The 16,043-nt window shown below is 42.3% G+C and overlaps 1 protein-coding gene across 1 annotated transcript; it reads left to right on the top strand.

The window, feature by feature from the left end:
* Positions 1 to 1,076: 1,076 nt before the first annotated feature.
* On the top strand, positions 1,077 to 12,289 carry LOC107285009 (keratin, type II cytoskeletal 5). Its single transcript, XM_029283563.1, has 7 exons — positions 1,077 to 1,684; positions 4,666 to 4,877; positions 6,338 to 6,398; positions 8,037 to 8,132; positions 8,968 to 9,132; positions 9,526 to 9,651; positions 12,065 to 12,289. Exons 1-7 carry the CDS (start codon positions 1,178 to 1,180, stop codon positions 12,287 to 12,289), a joined length of 1,392 nt encoding a protein of 463 aa, XP_029139396.1. The 5' UTR covers positions 1,077 to 1,177.
* The last annotated feature ends 3,754 nt before the right edge of the window (positions 12,290 to 16,043 follow it).

The following is a 16,043-nucleotide window of genomic DNA, read 5'->3' as shown; positions in this document are numbered from 1 at the left end:
TATGAAGATGTTGAAGAGTAGCAGGCCCAAGACAGAACATTGAGGTAGCCCAGTGCATGCTTCCTTCCATGTAGATGTAGTTCCGTTAAGTACTACATGCTAAGTGCAGATGGTCAGCCAACTACAAATTCAGTTGATGATGGTACTATTTATCCTACATTGTCCTATCTTACCAAGAAGTAAGTTGTAATCTACTTTGTCAAATGCCTTATTGAAGTCCAAATAGACTATATCTACAGCATTTCACTGTGAACTTCGTTTACTGTATAAAAGGATATCCAGAATATAAGCAGCCTCCTCAGACAAGCAATTCCCCTCTTACAAAATGAAGCTGCTGCCTCTCTTATGTTTAAACTTTGTGCCATTCTCTCCTTCCTTCACAGGACTTCATGGAAACTCTACTTTGCACTTCTGACACTTGAAACTTCAGCTCTGATCATCAGCAAATTTTGGATTCCTGCCCTGGGTAATATCTTAATATCTGTGGGTACCAATTTGGGGATGTAAGCTTGATCAACTCTCCCCTCAAGACGTTTGACTGATATTATTATTTCAAAGTGGGGGGAGGATTGCTTTAAGGTTTTTAGTTAGGTGAGTAACTCTAAGTTTGCTTTGAATTTTTGCTCTGAGTCAGATTTTTGTGGCCTAATGCATTCCACCTCTTCTTGCTCCACGTCTCCACGCAGGAGAGCAGATAAATAAACAATTCCAAACCATTGCTCCTTATCAAGAATGGTGCATTCCATCCAGATAATTAAACATAAAAAGAGATGAAGCTGCAAGTGAAACTGCCCTGTAAATAAGCCACTTGAAGTATTTTGGTGGATGATAATTATACATTGAGGAAGCAGATTAATTAAAGCCAGACACAAGAGACAGAGAGGGAAGCTTGCAAGCCTAGCATTTTTTTTAATTTCACGCTATTTCCCATATGACAAAGATTTTTGCTCGGGAGCATAGATTCTAGCTGCTAGGCAAACCAAACCCAGGTTGTTCCATGTAATTTTTTTTTTTTTTTTGCATCCCGTGCACCTCTTGAGCCATATAAAAGAGAGGAGCCCTGCTTGTAAATCAAAGGGACTCTCTTGCCTTTGCTCTTTTGCTTTTCCCTCGTCCCACTGCTTCACTCATAGTTTGCTCAACTCTTTTCAAAAATCCAGAAACACCAATCCTAACCATGAACATACCTGTCGGGTCTCGATGCTTAGGTGGATCAAGGCGATTTTCTTCTGCTTCTATGGTGGGTGGCCGAAGCTCTGCTCCTCCATGCCAGCCATATGGAAGACCACATGGGGCTGGTGGCTACTCCAGCATGAGCCTGAATAATTTTGGGGGAAGCCAAAGAATATCTTACAGTCAAGGCTACGGAGGACAAATCTATGCGGGAGTTGGTGGACAGCGCATAGGAATGGGAGGACAGGCGATGGGAATGGGGGCTCATGCTTACAGCGGAGGGTTTGGTGGAGGTTATGGGGGTGCTGAGTGCCAGGGTGGATATGGAGGATACGGTAGAATGGGCAGCATGAGTAGCATGAGAAGCGAAGGGATCCGGGGGGTCTCTATTGACGAGCGCCTCTTGAAGCCGCTTTCTCTTGGAGTTGATCCCGAGGAGCATAAAGCACGGACACACGAGAAAGAAGAGATGAAAATCTTGAACAACCAGTTTGCTTGCTTCATCGATAAGGTAGGAATTTGTCCATCCTTCTCTCTTTTTTTTTCAACTCTCAATTTTTATATGTTTAAGAATAATTTGGGATAACCCATCTATTCCCCTTTTCTTCATCTCTTGCTACATTGCTCCCGCATTCTATCTAGAACAAACATCTAACTGCCCCCTGTTGCATCCTTCTTGGCAGGCTAGGAACTAATGATAAGAAATCTTTCCTGAATTATGACATTTTGTAAAGAGGGATTTGCCTGTTTGTTTGTGTGCATCAAGAGAGACTGGGAATATAGTTAGGGTTCAGATTGCCAGCTCTGTTATCTTAGTAAATATGGTAAAAACCCTCAGACAGAGATCAGCATTATGCCTTCACCACACAGGAGGGTGGGGAGAAGTTTTTTTCTAAGGGGGAACATTTGAACCAGGAATTTTATGGCTGAGATTTCCTTCATTGAATGGCAATAGCTTCTGTTCCTTCCATATCCATCTTTCTGCTTTGCTCTTCAGACCTACTGCAAATGTATACTATTCTACTCTTCCCGTGTTAGGGTCCATCATATGTTAATCAAAACTACTTGGCTTTTCTAACCCTAATCCTAGCCTTGTTCCAACTTCAATTAACATTAGGATTAAGACTCATTTTTATAAGTAATAGCATTATCTAACCTTATATTTGCCATATGGAAAAACCTATTTTTTAAAATCTGAGATGAAATTATAACAGGGGAGGGATGTGATTGATTTGGCCAGAAAGACAAGTAGAGAAGACATTCATAAATGTAATTGTTTCAATAAGTTATTACTTGGATCTATATAGATCCGTTTACTGAGAATAAGATACCTGAATAGGAAGCAATGGTTGAAATCCCGATTCACTGCAATTGAACTGCAAATTGAAGAAAGCAGTAGAAATGAGAAGGTGTTTCTTCCATTTCCGTTTTATTTTCTGCAAATTTTAAATATGTGCCCTCCAATCTAATGAGTTCTAGTCTCACTTTGGATATGAAGCCAGCTGAGTAATCTTGGGCCAGTCATGTTCTGTCAACCCTAGAAAGGAGCAATGGCAAACCACTTGTGGAAAATCTTGCCAAGAAATTTACTTGTTTCTTGTAGTTTCTTTTAAGTTGAGCTCAGCTGCTGGAGATTACAGGGATATATACTTCATTGTCCATTACATGGATATTGTTGGTAACAATACAGATTGCCATACTCTTCTTCTAGAGTAGTTTTTCAGGTTTCAAGTCTAGTTGACAACCTTGGCATTCAGTAGAAGTCATTCATCCAAATACTAACCAGTTCTGACCCTGCTTAGCTTCCAGCCTAGACAGGATCACCCCACTTTCCTCATACCTCATACTCTAGACAAAAAACTCAGAAATTGCTTTCTTTTTATTTCTACCAACTTAACCATTCAGCACTGAAATTCCTTTTAGTTTTTTCTTTTTAGCTCTATGCTTTGTGCTGTGCTTTGTAGGTTTATGCTTTGTGGTCTATGTTTGATTAATTCAGCAACAGCAGGGCTATAAATTTATATTGTCCGTTCCACCCATCAATTAAATGACTAGAAAAAAAATTATTTGTAAATTGTTTCAGCTTGTTTTCAACCATCTTAGATCTATGTCTAAACTGTATAAAGCTATTGCTGTAAGAGACATTTTTGTCCACAACAGTTAATATGGAGTAGAACGCCAAACATGATGGCAATAAAATATTTAAATGTTTTGTCAAACACTCAAGAGAAAGAGAAAAATAATTTAAAGTAAATCCATGACAAATCAAGTTAATTAAGCACCAAACTCTCAGAAAAGGAAGGCCTGGGCAATGATTTGCTTCAAACACATCATAGTTGGGCCCTCCAGCACAAATGACCAGCCACAGAAGAGTCCCACTTTATGGTAATCAACAGCAAGGTCTCTTCTGGGAACTATTATATTTGCACAAACAAGACAAAAGTTGACTATAATCTTTTACATATCAGCGAGACAGGACTGAAGTACACAAGATGAAGTATTTTGAGAAATTTTGAAATATTGGCCTGTGTCACCTCCAGTTTTGGAAGCAGAAGAGCTCACAGACCTTCACTCCATCAGATTATTTTGTATAGTTCAGCATCCTCCATTTGGCTCCCTCCACACATCTTGGGTCTAGAATTCTTAGGGTTCCCAAGAAAGTGGGCCAATAGTCCTGAGGCTGGAAAGTCTGAGGAACTGTGGTCCCAGCACATCTCCAAGAGACAAACTTGGACCTGTACAGACTGTTTCAGAATTGAGCCCAGATGCTCAACTGAGTGAAGCAAATCATAGATACTGGAGATAGATAGATTGCTAGATTGATTGGGGAGTTTTGAGTAATGATCAATTCCCCCACCCCACCCACTGCATATTTTTTTCCAAGCCAAGTTCTAATTAGCTCCCTTCCCAAATTCTCCCCATCGGCCCCATCTCCCTTTCCATCTGCTCACCTGTCATGCAATAACAGCATCGGCAGGCAAAGTGAGCAGGTGAAAAGAATTGTTCCTTGTTTGACAGCCAGCTGGTACTCCAGGGCACAGAGCCTGGGGAACTGTGAGAAAGATAGTTTGCCAAGCATCGTTATAATTGCAGAGAGCAATAAGTAGGTGTGGTTCTTTCCTGAATGCACTATAGCAAACACAGGCTATCGTTGCATCTGTGAAATAGCCTTCAGCTTAAAATAAACAAACAAAAGACTAAAATTGTGTTTGATTCATACCAATTTCAAGTGTTTTCTCAGGGAGGATGCACAATCTAGGTCACACATAATTTATGCTTTTTCGTTAGATTATCAGATACCAAGGAAGGTGGAATTACTAGACCTTTAATAATAATATAGAAGCAAGTGACACATCCTGAAGCCCCCTGAAGCGATCTCACTATTAAAGATGCAGGAATCCCTTGATTATTTGGTATAAGGCCACCCTCAGCTAATCCACTATGAGAAACTGGTTTTGTTGGAAGACTTACTGGAGAGATTGTTTCTTTCAGGTTCGATCCCTGGAGCAGCAGAACAAAGTTCTTTCTACTAAATGGGAATTACTGAATCAGTATGTTCAGCCTACCCGGAAGAACCTTGAAGCCTACTATGGAAATTTCATTGGCTCACTTAAGAAACAACTGGAATGTGTCCTAACTGAAAGAGAAAAACTGGAACATGAACAGAAGAACATGCAGGAACTAGTTGAGGAATATAGGTCTAGGTGAGTAAACATATTTGGAAGATTGAAGCTTGGCAATATACACAAATCCCCTCCCCAGATAAGAATCTGATCAGCTGCATTTCAAGATAAAGTCTACCAGGATCTAGGCAGGATCTAAATACAGGTAGTCCTCAACTTACGTCCATAATTAAGCTCAAAAGTTATGTTGCTAAGCGAGACATTTGTTAAGCGAGTTTTGCCCTATTTTACGACCTTTCTTGCCACAGTTGTTAAGTGAATCACTGCAGTTGTTACGTTAGTAACAAGATTGTTAACTGAATTTGGCTTCCCCATTGACTTTGCTTGTCAAAAGGTCACAAAAAGGTATCACATGACCCCAGGACACTGCAAGCGTCATAAATATGAATCAGTTACCAACCATCTGAATTTTGATCGCATGACCATGAGGACGCTACAACGGTCATAAGTCATACGTCCCTTTTTTTCATTGTAACTTCGAACGGTCACTAAATGAGCTGTTATAAGTTGAGGACTATCTGTATTTATCCCATCTGCCATTCTCCAGATGTGCTGGGATTGCAATTCCAGCCAGTAGTCCTGACAATTTTGAGAGCTGCGATTCCAGTGAAACTCAGATTGAGAAAGGCTGATCTAAGTTGTTGTATTGACATCACCACTGAGTTCATGGTAGCCTTTTAAAAAAAATTCCTAGCATTTTTTTTCCATAATGTGCAGGGTCTGCTTTTATCAGATCAGTGTTAATCCATCCTTGTTTATCAGTGTGAATCCATTTCGTGTGACAGGAATTGGCCGACTGGCTTGTCACTAGAGTCTGACATTATAGGGCAGAGCAATAGTGACTGGCGCAAAATCACCCAGAGGCTTTCATGACTAAGGCAGGATGAGAACTCAGCCTTCTGGTTTCTAGCTTGGTGCTTTAATCACTAGACCTAACCAGCTCTCTACATGATATGATAGCTACAGGCTAGTAATTACAGTGTAAAAACAAGGGAAGTTTCTTTTCTTGATTGTTCCAGTTTATGGAACACCTTGCTTATCTGAGTATTATTATTTTTTAAAGCTTTTTTAAAAAAAATCAGTTTTCCAACAAATATCTAGGGCTTTGCTTGAGTTTCAAATTGTTGCTTAGGTAGTTCATTATTCAGAGGGATACATTAACTCACGGGTGTCAAACTCGATCGCGTCACATGATGTATCGTGACGTATCGTGACATTTGTTGCCTTTGCAGAGCCGGGGTGGACGTTGGCTGTGTGTGATGCATCCGGCCCGTGGGCCGCTGTTGTGGTATTTTACTTATATTTGGTTTATGTAAGTCACCTGGGGTGAATCTGTTGGCCTTGAAGAGAACCTAGAGGTCTTTTAACTAAATGGATGAAAAGGTGGCAGAATTATCTGATGAAAACATACCAGTGAGACCTGCTTTTAATTTAATTTTTTCTTGACATTAAGAACCAGACTTCCTTTCTCTCTAATGCAGATATGAAGATGAGGTTAATAGGCGTACAACAGCAGAGAACGACTTTGTGGTGCTCAAAAAGGTAAATTTTAAACATAAAACAAAAATATGTGAAACTTTGCACTTGGAGGTTCTTTAATTTAGCTAGACCTCTGTAGATACATTAAACAAGACATGTCAAACACAAGGCCCGGGAGCCAGATGCGGCCCGCAACATGGTTTCATGTGGACCGTGAAGCCATCCTGGAAACAGTGAGGGAATGGCCCCCGCTGCCTTGGCCCCGGCCCAGGCTGCCTTGGAGCCAATGTACAATTTTGTGGTGGCCATCTATGCTGAAATGTATTCAGTCTTAGCTCCACAAGGCCGTCTGGAACCAGCGAGGAACCAGCCCCTGCCCATCAGCCCCACCCCCTGGGTGCATGCTGGGGAGGTGTCATCCTTTGTGAGGAATGAAGAAATGCACCATCGCCTAGAACTGGCCAGCAAATGGCCCTCACCTACTTCACATATCCAGCTTGATGGGTTCTGGGGAAGGGGTTTCAGCAGGCAGTGGGGCGCTTTCCTCACAGCGCTGAGAGGCTGAACCAGGCAGTGCGAATACAAAAAGAAGCGTGCCGCCGTTCAGCCCCCAGCCTGCCCGATTTCAGCAGGCAGCAAGGTGCAAAGCTGGCAAGCTTCGCACTGCCTGGCTCAGCCTCTCGGCACTGTGAGGAGAGCACCATGCTGCCTGCCGAAACTGGGCAGGCTGGGGGCTGGGTGGCATCATGCTTCTTTTCGGATTCACGCTGCCTGGCTCAGCCTCTCGGCACTGTGAGGAGAGTGCTTCGCTGCCTGCCGAAACCAGGCAGGCTGGGGGCTGGACAGCATTGCACAGGTAACGTCAACTTTCACATTGCTCATGGTGTCCCCTCCCCCAAAGCCCACCAGGCCAGATATGTGAAGTAGGCGAGGGCCTTGTGCTGGCCATTTCCAGGCGAAGGTGAATTTCTTCATTCCTCATGAAGGGGCACCATCCATCCCCCCCTCGCATGGCCTGAGAGGAACAGTAAGGCTCTTCCAGTAGACCATGCCTTGGCACTTGCCCCGGTCCCACCCCCTTCTGCCAGAGACCCTCAGATCTGTCCCACTCGTGCCCAGGCCCCCACAGGCACCCTTGACGCAAATGATGAAGAGCTGGCCATGCCCACCCAGTAGGCCACACCCACTCTGGCCACGCCCATGCATTAGGCCACACCCACCCTGGCCACACCTACTTGCCCCCCCGAGGACAACTGCAATGCTGATGCGGCCCTCAATGAAATTAAGTTTGACACCCCTGCATTAAATGATGGCAATAAGTCCATGTGCATAGAGGAAAGACTAAAAAAAAATTGATTTCTGGGATGAATAGACTCTAATATCTATCTTTAGCCCTGTTCCAAGTTTACATTGTATACCCACTGCATCAGCATTCTTGGATGGATTTATAAGATTTTACAGTAAATGCTGCAACTTAGGAATGTCTGCTTAATTATCAGCTCCCTGGCATTTCATGGCACTCACTTTCAGATATGATTAAAAATTGTATACGATCCATCTTATATATGAGATGATATTCAAAAATGTTTTCCTTATTACACCATCATAATGAATATACAGTTCTCTCTGCCCCATAAAAAGACTTTTTTATTTTGTATGAAACTTCCTTTTTTAAAAAAATACAATTTCCTCTCTACGTAGGACGTTGATTGTGTCTTCCTCACTAAAGAAGAGCTAGAATCTAAAGTTGATGTTTTAGCACAAGAATTGGAAGTACTAAGGTGTATCTTTGCAGAGGTGAGTATCTAGTTCTTATGAAACCTGTCAGTAACATATCCATAGAGAATAACAACAACTTCCTTTTAGGAACATCATTGTGGGTTTGTGGTCCTAATCCACCACTGCCCTAACAGCTTTGCTCAATATGCACTCTTTTAATGACATTTACTTCTAGGGGCCCTAAAACAGGACCAACATACTTTAATTGTTAAGCAGTAGAAGGCAATAATGTAGGGGTGTACAAGAAGCAGGGGAAATGTCTGGTTTAAAGTTTGGAGCAAACCATCAGGTTCTGGAGGTTCTGGAACCATTTTGGGTCAGAACTGGAACCCAGAATGCATTGGTTGTTTCAGGTTTCAGGTGAAACATAATCCAGATAGGCCTGTAGGGCAAGACAATGCAGCTCTTCTTGTCAGTAGTTTCCATCATGGTATATTCCACTCTCCTGCCCATTCATCCCATTTTCCCAGTACGTTCTCATCCCTCTCTCTCTTCAGCTGCTATTACTGCTCTCACCGATTCCTAGCATGGTATATCCTATTGTCCTGTTCACCCACTCATCTTCTCAGTCTCTTCCCTCCCTCCTTTCAATCCCCGATGTATTTGGCTTCTGTCCCATTTCTCCCACCTTCACCCTAAGCGACTTCTGCCAAGACCGACATAATCATTCTATGCACAGAACAAAATAGTCCCTTATTTGTTCTATGTTTGGACCCAAACAGCAGAAACCTGCATCAGGAATGGCGCACCCAAAAGTAACTGTTTTTTTTTGCATGCCACCGTCTATACATGTAATGTTTTATATATCCCTACAAGGATGTGGGAACTTATTTTGGAATCATATGCTCTACAGGAATTAACTCAGTTCAACCACCAAATCTGTGACACCTCTGTGGTTCTGAAAATGGACAATACGCGTGCCCTGGATATGGACCTCATCCTTAAGAACGTAGAAGCCTGGTATCAGAATATTGCTCACACCAGCAAGCAAGAAGCTGAAGCTTTTTACCATAGCAAGGTGAGATTAGTTTGATAGTCTTAGGGACCTTGCTTGAGAAATCAAGCAGATCAGGATGCAACAGTTAAGCTCTTTGCTTAGTAAACTCATCCGTGAGTTGGGGATTGGAAGCAAACTTTGGAATGGACTGTCAGGGTAGATGCTTAAACAAAGCACTTGACCACTAGGAAAAGTAACAGTATACTCCTCCCCTTAGTCTTATTGCCTTCTTCAGATCTTCCTGTCCGCTTTATACCTACAATCATAGCTATTATAACATACAATTATATTCCATGCTGGTGGGCCCTATATCACAAAACACAGTAAATGATGTTTTTTTTTTAATGTTGATATGTCATCAACTGCTCAAATGACAGTAAGAATGAAGCTGAATTCTTGTTTTTCATTTATTAGATTGCAGAGATTCAGAACAATCGAGGCAAATTCAATGAAGAACTGAAAAACAACCAGCACGAGATTGCAGAACTCAACAGGGTGGTCCAGAGGCTGCAAGCGGATACTGATAATGCAAAGAAGCAGGTAGGGGAATCAATCTTATTTTATTGCTTTGTCTTGAACGATCTTGTTTTCCTACAATAGCAGGTAAACACATTCTCTGGAATCTCAAGATTTTATTGATCCTTTCAAAGAGACTCACTGTAAAGAAAAAGAAAAGTACTGTGGTTTTCTTTGAAGATTCCTCTCAGGTGCTATTCTGGAATGCCCACTAGATTGCAATGTGTTCTTTCAGCCTCATTTTGGAAATACCACAGTGGAAAACTATAAGGTAGTGATGGCGAACCTTTTAGAAATTGAGTGCCCAAAACCCGGCCCCTGCCCCCCACTATCACCCACCCCTGCTCCGCCCCCGCCCCTGCCTGCTCTGCCCCTGCTCCTCCCCTGCCCGCAGGGTCACCCACCGCCTCTACAGCCTGCCACAGATCACCCAGGCAGCCCAGCAGCTCTATGGCAGCCACTCCTTCCATCTGCGCCCTGCAGCATCAACTGTGCACGACAGGGCGCGAGGACGGAGTCATGTCCCTGCTGCCCAGCTGCCATGACCTTGGCTGCACTGCTCTGCATGGGCCATGCTCGGGGGTGACTCTCCTCTGGGGGGGGGCTGTGGTGAGGAGGGGGCCATGGGGGGAGGTGGGGCTGGGGCAATGGTGCCAATGCCCACAGAGAAGGCTCTGAGTGCTGCCTCTGGCACGCGTGCCATAGGTTCGCCACCACTGCTATAAGGAAACCTATGTGCTATCGAGGTCTTGTTCTCCCCCTCCACCACCACCCCAAAAGCAAATAGAATGATCCCCGTTCTCTCCACAAATGTACATTTGTTTTCTAAGGAGGAAAAATATTTGAAGGATAGAATTAGCTTACCATAAAAACAAATAAGAAAATCTGTCCTGAATTGTGTTTGGCTTCTGGGTCTTTTTTTTTCTTTTCAGTTTCCTGATCTAACTGTGGGATTTCCTGACAATCTTCCAAATCCTAACCATGTTTGAATTGGATTATTTCAGATCAGCCAAGGTCAATGGGATGCTGCCACCTGCTGTGGCTAGAAACAAATAGAAGCTGTCCAAGGCTTGCATATATTATATCATACACAGCTACGTTAAAATATGTAATATCTCTAGCGTGACTGCAAAGAAGCTGATCAATAGTTAAATGCCACCCACATATTAGCTATGTATGTTTATTTCAAGGGTTGAAAACAACCATTGAAACGAAATATAAAATTTGGAAATCAAATGTTAATGGCAGTAATTTCAGATTATCAGACTCTCGTAATATAAACAATCAGATAATATATAAAGATTTGGGAATATTAGATACAGAATGGAACTACATTGAGAAAAGATTTCTAGAAAACAACACCCAGACTAGGAAATAAGATTGGAAGTTTAGGCATAAATATTGCAATGTTGTTATTAGATTTCTGCTCAAGAAAACATGACCAGCCTCCATTTCACAGCAAAACTAAAATATATTAGAATTATATTGGTTTACATAGATAATACATAGTGCCCTGTAAAAGCAAAAATCTAAATGGAATAAAATGAAGTTTACTAATGCAAACTGGAAGTGGGAAAGCAATCTAAAGGGCAAGTTAAAGCAAGGCCTGTATTAAAAATAGCACAATTACTTTGCCACCTGGTTGGCAGGAATATTATGTCATGACATGCTGACTGAAATATTCAATCGGGAATGATACCTACCAGTATATTCCTTTTTCTAGAAAAATGTTTAGCTCTCAGTGAGTGAAAATAGTATGTATATTCTATTTATTATCATGTATTATGGTAATAAAACTTATAGCAAGAGAACAAAGATTCTGATATTGCTGGTGGACTCTGTATCTTAGTTCCTTCATTCTTTGCCATGGATAGTCAACCTTGGCTCTTTTATGACTTGTGGACTTCAACTCCCAGAATTCCTGAGTTGAAGTTCACGAGTCATAAAAGAGCCAAGGTTGACTACCCCTGTTCTTTGCCATCATTTGCCCTGTTAGGTCCTCATCCCATTCACTTCCCTGTGCTAAGCTGTTTTGTTCATTGAATAAGGAGTTACTGGACAGCAGATTGAGTAGCGATGGAAGCAGGGTGGGTAGAGAGAATGTACAATATTGTGACTTTGGGGCACAGGTATCATAGAGGAGGTATCATAGAGCAGATAACATGGTGGATTCTCACATGTTTAATGTGCGGTTTCCCTTATTTCTCAGAGTTCAAGTAACTTCCCTACTTGTTCCATGTGTCTTCTCTATCTGCTTGTGATTCTACCAACATCCCTGACCAATTTAATTAGCTGAGAGGAAAGACAATGGCTCCTTTAGCTAATTTCTTCAACACTGCAGACAGCCATCATGGATCAGATTCAACATACCTCTGTTTCACACTGCCTTAATCAGTTGACACTACATCTCCTTAAGCTTTTCGTCTCCTGATCCTAGGTTTCCAGTCTTCAGTCAGCCATTTGTGACTCTGAGCAACGTGGCGACATTGCCCTAAAAGATGCTCGAACTAAGCATCTTGAGCTGCAGACAGCCTACCAGCAGTCAAAAGATAAACTGGCATGCCTGCTCCGTGATTACCAAGAGCTGCTAAACACTAAGCTGGCTCTAGATATTGAAATTGCTACCTATAAGGCACTGCTGGAAGGAGAAGAGAGCAGGTGAGGTGCACTTCTAAATATATTTAGAAAAATATAAAAAGACATGTTTGCAATGCCCAGCTATCATAAGGGGTAGCAATCTGTGGTTTTCTAGATATTGTTGGGTTGCTATTCATCCTAATCAATATGGTCAATAAGTCAAGAAAAATTGGAAGGCTAAACACCCAAACCTTAGATTGTTATGTTATACATTTCTGCAGTGCTTTTTTTGTAAAAAAAAAAAAAAAAAAGTGCAGGAACTCACAAATGTCATACAACCCGCCTTGCCTACCCTACAAGGTTCCATCCCAAAAAGGTGCCGGAACTCCGTTCTGGGCATTCTATGACAAAAAAAAAGCCCTGCATTTCTGTATAAAAGATGCTAAACGTGGGAAACTGGCATTTTGAATGCTAGACTAAAAAGGAAGGCATCAGATTGCCAATATGCTATATTTATGGAAGGAAAGATATCCAATGAATCACCAGTGTTATGATTAGGTGGTTTGATTGATTGGGTGAGGCTGGGAATAATGTACTGTACAATTCTAAAATAAAGAATCGAATATTGGAAAGAAGTGCCCTTACATATCCATCCTGAGAATGTCAGTTAGTTTTTACTGGGAGATCTCTATGGTTACCTTTCCAGAATCAGCAGGAAGATATGACTTCTGAAAGATGTTATTCTTTGTGACACCTGGAGACTATATTCTACTTTCTCTGTGTGGAAATCAGATATGTAGCACAAGAATCTACTGAGCTACTAGATGGCAGCAAAGAGTTCTCTAGATTTTTGAAACCTGGGAAGACTGATTCACCTCATTCAGCTTTTCATAAGCTTTATTATGTTGGTTGCACATTCAGCCAGATGTTTAGACTGGATTTGGCATTTTTATCCACCTATTGAGTCTTTCCCAAGGACCTGGGATAGGCCGATGTTGTTTGAGGGTGTTAAAGTTATTGTAGCAAGGTGTAACTTGTTCCAAGTAAAGCTGCCTTTTGCAATTGACTGGCAGTGATTTTTTCAATGCTAATGGTGTTCAAGTAGTGTCCAGATGTTTTCATTATTAATATAATTATTTTACATAATGCTACATAAGAAGGGAGATGGAATGTACGCACATAGGATAGACTCTTCTCTATAACTTCTCAGTGTTTTAGATTACAACTCCATAAATTCTCTACCAGAGAGACCAAATTTTTATTTGTTGAGAGCTTTGGAAGCTTTGTTCCTGACAAAGACACCCTCCCCCAGCCTCTAATTAAATCAGCTCAACCCAGGTGTTTTTTTTTTGTAAGGAGGGGTGGGGTGGCCTGCTAACTAGCAGCCTCACAAACCTCTTTTGAGCTTCCCTCTGCTCCACTCTCTGTGTCCTTGGATCAGGTGGAGGAGGCAGCTGTTTCTGTTGCCTCTCTTCACCATTGCCTGTCTACAGCCTATCCTCCTCTGCATTTGTGAGGGCAGGCAAATCTCCATCTGGTCAACCACCTCCCCCAATGCCGGAGGACCTGGGACAGCATAATCCTTAGCCCTTGCCCCCTCCAGACATTCCAGGGTAGACATGCCATCCCCATTGGATGCTCCCAGTTCCAACTCCTCCTCCTCCTCCTCCAAACTGGGATCCGAAGGGGCCAAGACACTTAGGGTCCCTTCACCCACCTTTCTGTGCATCATCAGGACTGAGATATCAAAATCCAGGCAACATGAGATGGCAGAAAAATGTGACTTTACTTCCATTTAAGGACCACAAGGATTTCTGCAGTCCAGATGTGCTAGCCACAAGCCAGAACATCCTATTTAAATAGTGGTGCTGACCATTGTGACAGTGAATATAGTACTGTCTATAGACAAAGAATGCAAAACGTTTGTTTTTGAAATATGGAGTCTTTTAAGAATATGGTTCTAATTTTCACTTTTCTCATCCTAACAGGATTTACACAGGCAACCCTGTCAGTGTTGGTGAGTATATTGAACATCTCCCCCACCCCACTTAAAAATGCGTGACCAAATATTGTGTGCTTGATATTTTCAAGCCTGCCATCAAAGTAACAGAACCTCTCTTGTTTGCCATCTTTACAGCAATGGTTAGTGGAGGCTACCCAGTAGGTGAGTGTCCCCCTGGAATGGGAGTCGGAGTGGCCTATGGTGCTGCTGCAGGAAGAGGCATGGAACACAATCATGGGAACTTTAATGGCACGGGAGAAGGCTTCACTACTGGGAGTGCACCTTGTATCCACACTATGGGCCCCAGGAATGCAGGAGGCTCAGGAGGCATGGCAGCTGGAGTCAATCATGGGATGGTACATGGGGCTGGGTTGGGAACTGCAGGAGGGGTTAGTGCCAGCAGTGGTGGCTACACAGCCAATGTTTCCACCAAGCATGTAATGACCTCTGGAGGTGGCAGACATAACTCAGGTCTTTCTGCAGATGGAAACTGCGTAAATAGTCACCATAGTGGAATACACCATAGTGTAGGAGCCACCTATGTTTCTGGAGGGTCTGGCATGGGAGGGCATAGTTCTGGGGCTGGAGGCATCTCCGGAGCTGTGTTTGGGGCTTCCCGTGGTGAGAGCAGCTCTGGGCTTAGAAATGTCCAAGTCACATCAGTCAGTTCTTCAGTCAGAAAATTTATGTACTAAATCCCAGGGGCTGGGAAGAAGGAACTTCATGTGGAGACAGATGCATGAATCATTAAATTCATGGCTGAGAACAGCCATGCTCTAGACTAAGACCATATTGAGGGTTTGGGGTGTGCCAGGAGCCAGCCTCAGAAATTGGGCATGGCCATGGCAAATGAATGGGTGGGGCTTACTCAGAGCACATTCAGAATCAATCCTCTCAAAGGGAAAATTGAGAACCCTTCCATTTCTGCCATTCCTTTCCTCCCCCAGAACCAGTCTTGATCAATTGCTCGATTAATCAGCTGAATGGCTGAAAAGAACTGAAAAATGATGAATAGGCTCTGGGGGGGGGGGCATGCCTAGGCATCTGGGGGCTTCACAGGGCCTCTGAATTGCCCACCCCATGGGAAAGAAATAGCAGGACCTTATATTTACTTGAGATAGCTTACTGTAGATTGCTTCAGCATGTAATGGCCAGGGTTTTCTGTCTTTAAGATTCTTCAAGCAGTCTCCAACCATGTATGCTCCTTTTCCCCCAATTTACACTGGGAATATTTTATTTTTATTTTTTTTCCTGTTTTTGAATTAGGGATATTATTTTAGTTTTTGATTTCCTTTTTGTCCTTGGTGCCTAGCAAAGCATTTCAGAAAGGGAAGCCACATATTAACTGTCCAAGATGGGATTGCAAATAATATTTCTTTCCCTTGCCCCTCCCTTCCCCCATGTCAAGGATGAGATTTACCATATACAGTACACATTTTAACACTGATCTCTTCTCTTGACTTCTTTGCACCCATTTTCCCATGGGAATACCTCCTTTGATATTTTTTTTCCTGTTACAGCTAGACTTGCAATTAGATTGGGGATGGGGATCACATTCATTTTCCCATATTGTTAAAAATTTGTATTCTGAATTCAGAATTGAAATTATGAAATCTTGGGATGAAGAGAATGATGTGGGTAGATTTTCTGCTTCTGTACTCAGATGTCACTGGTAAAAGCCAAGTTTCTGTCAAAAAAGATTAGTAGAAATTTGAATCCAAGTAACACTTTAGAAAGTTTCCTCATTACAGTGTGAAATTCTGTTGCATCTTTTTAATTAAGTGTGCTTTGCCATACATAGTTCAATGCATGCATTACTATTTTGATTGAGGATTAG

The sequence above is a fragment of the Protobothrops mucrosquamatus genome, unplaced genomic scaffold (assembly GCF_001527695.2).
Source record: "Protobothrops mucrosquamatus isolate PMUCROS unplaced genomic scaffold, P.Mucros_1.0 scaffold_67, whole genome shotgun sequence".
NCBI classification, from domain to species: domain Eukaryota; kingdom Metazoa; phylum Chordata; class Lepidosauria; order Squamata; family Viperidae; genus Protobothrops; species Protobothrops mucrosquamatus.
Note: the sequence above shows the minus strand (reverse complement) of the source record. Positions and strands in the feature narration are given on the sequence as shown.

Bases quoted from the DNA above. Each gene is read 5' to 3' on its own strand.
- LOC107285009 (XM_029283563.1), top strand. From the start codon at position 1,178: ATGAACATACCTGTCGGGTCTCGATGCTTAGGTGGATCAAGGCGATTT. The intron at 4,878-6,337 runs GTGAGTAAACAT...TCTCTAATGCAG, and splicing joins GTTGAGGAATATAGGTCTAG to ATATGAAGATGAGGTTAATA. The intron at 9,133-9,525 runs GTGAGATTAGTT...TTCATTTATTAG, and splicing joins AAGCTTTTTACCATAGCAAG to ATTGCAGAGATTCAGAACAA.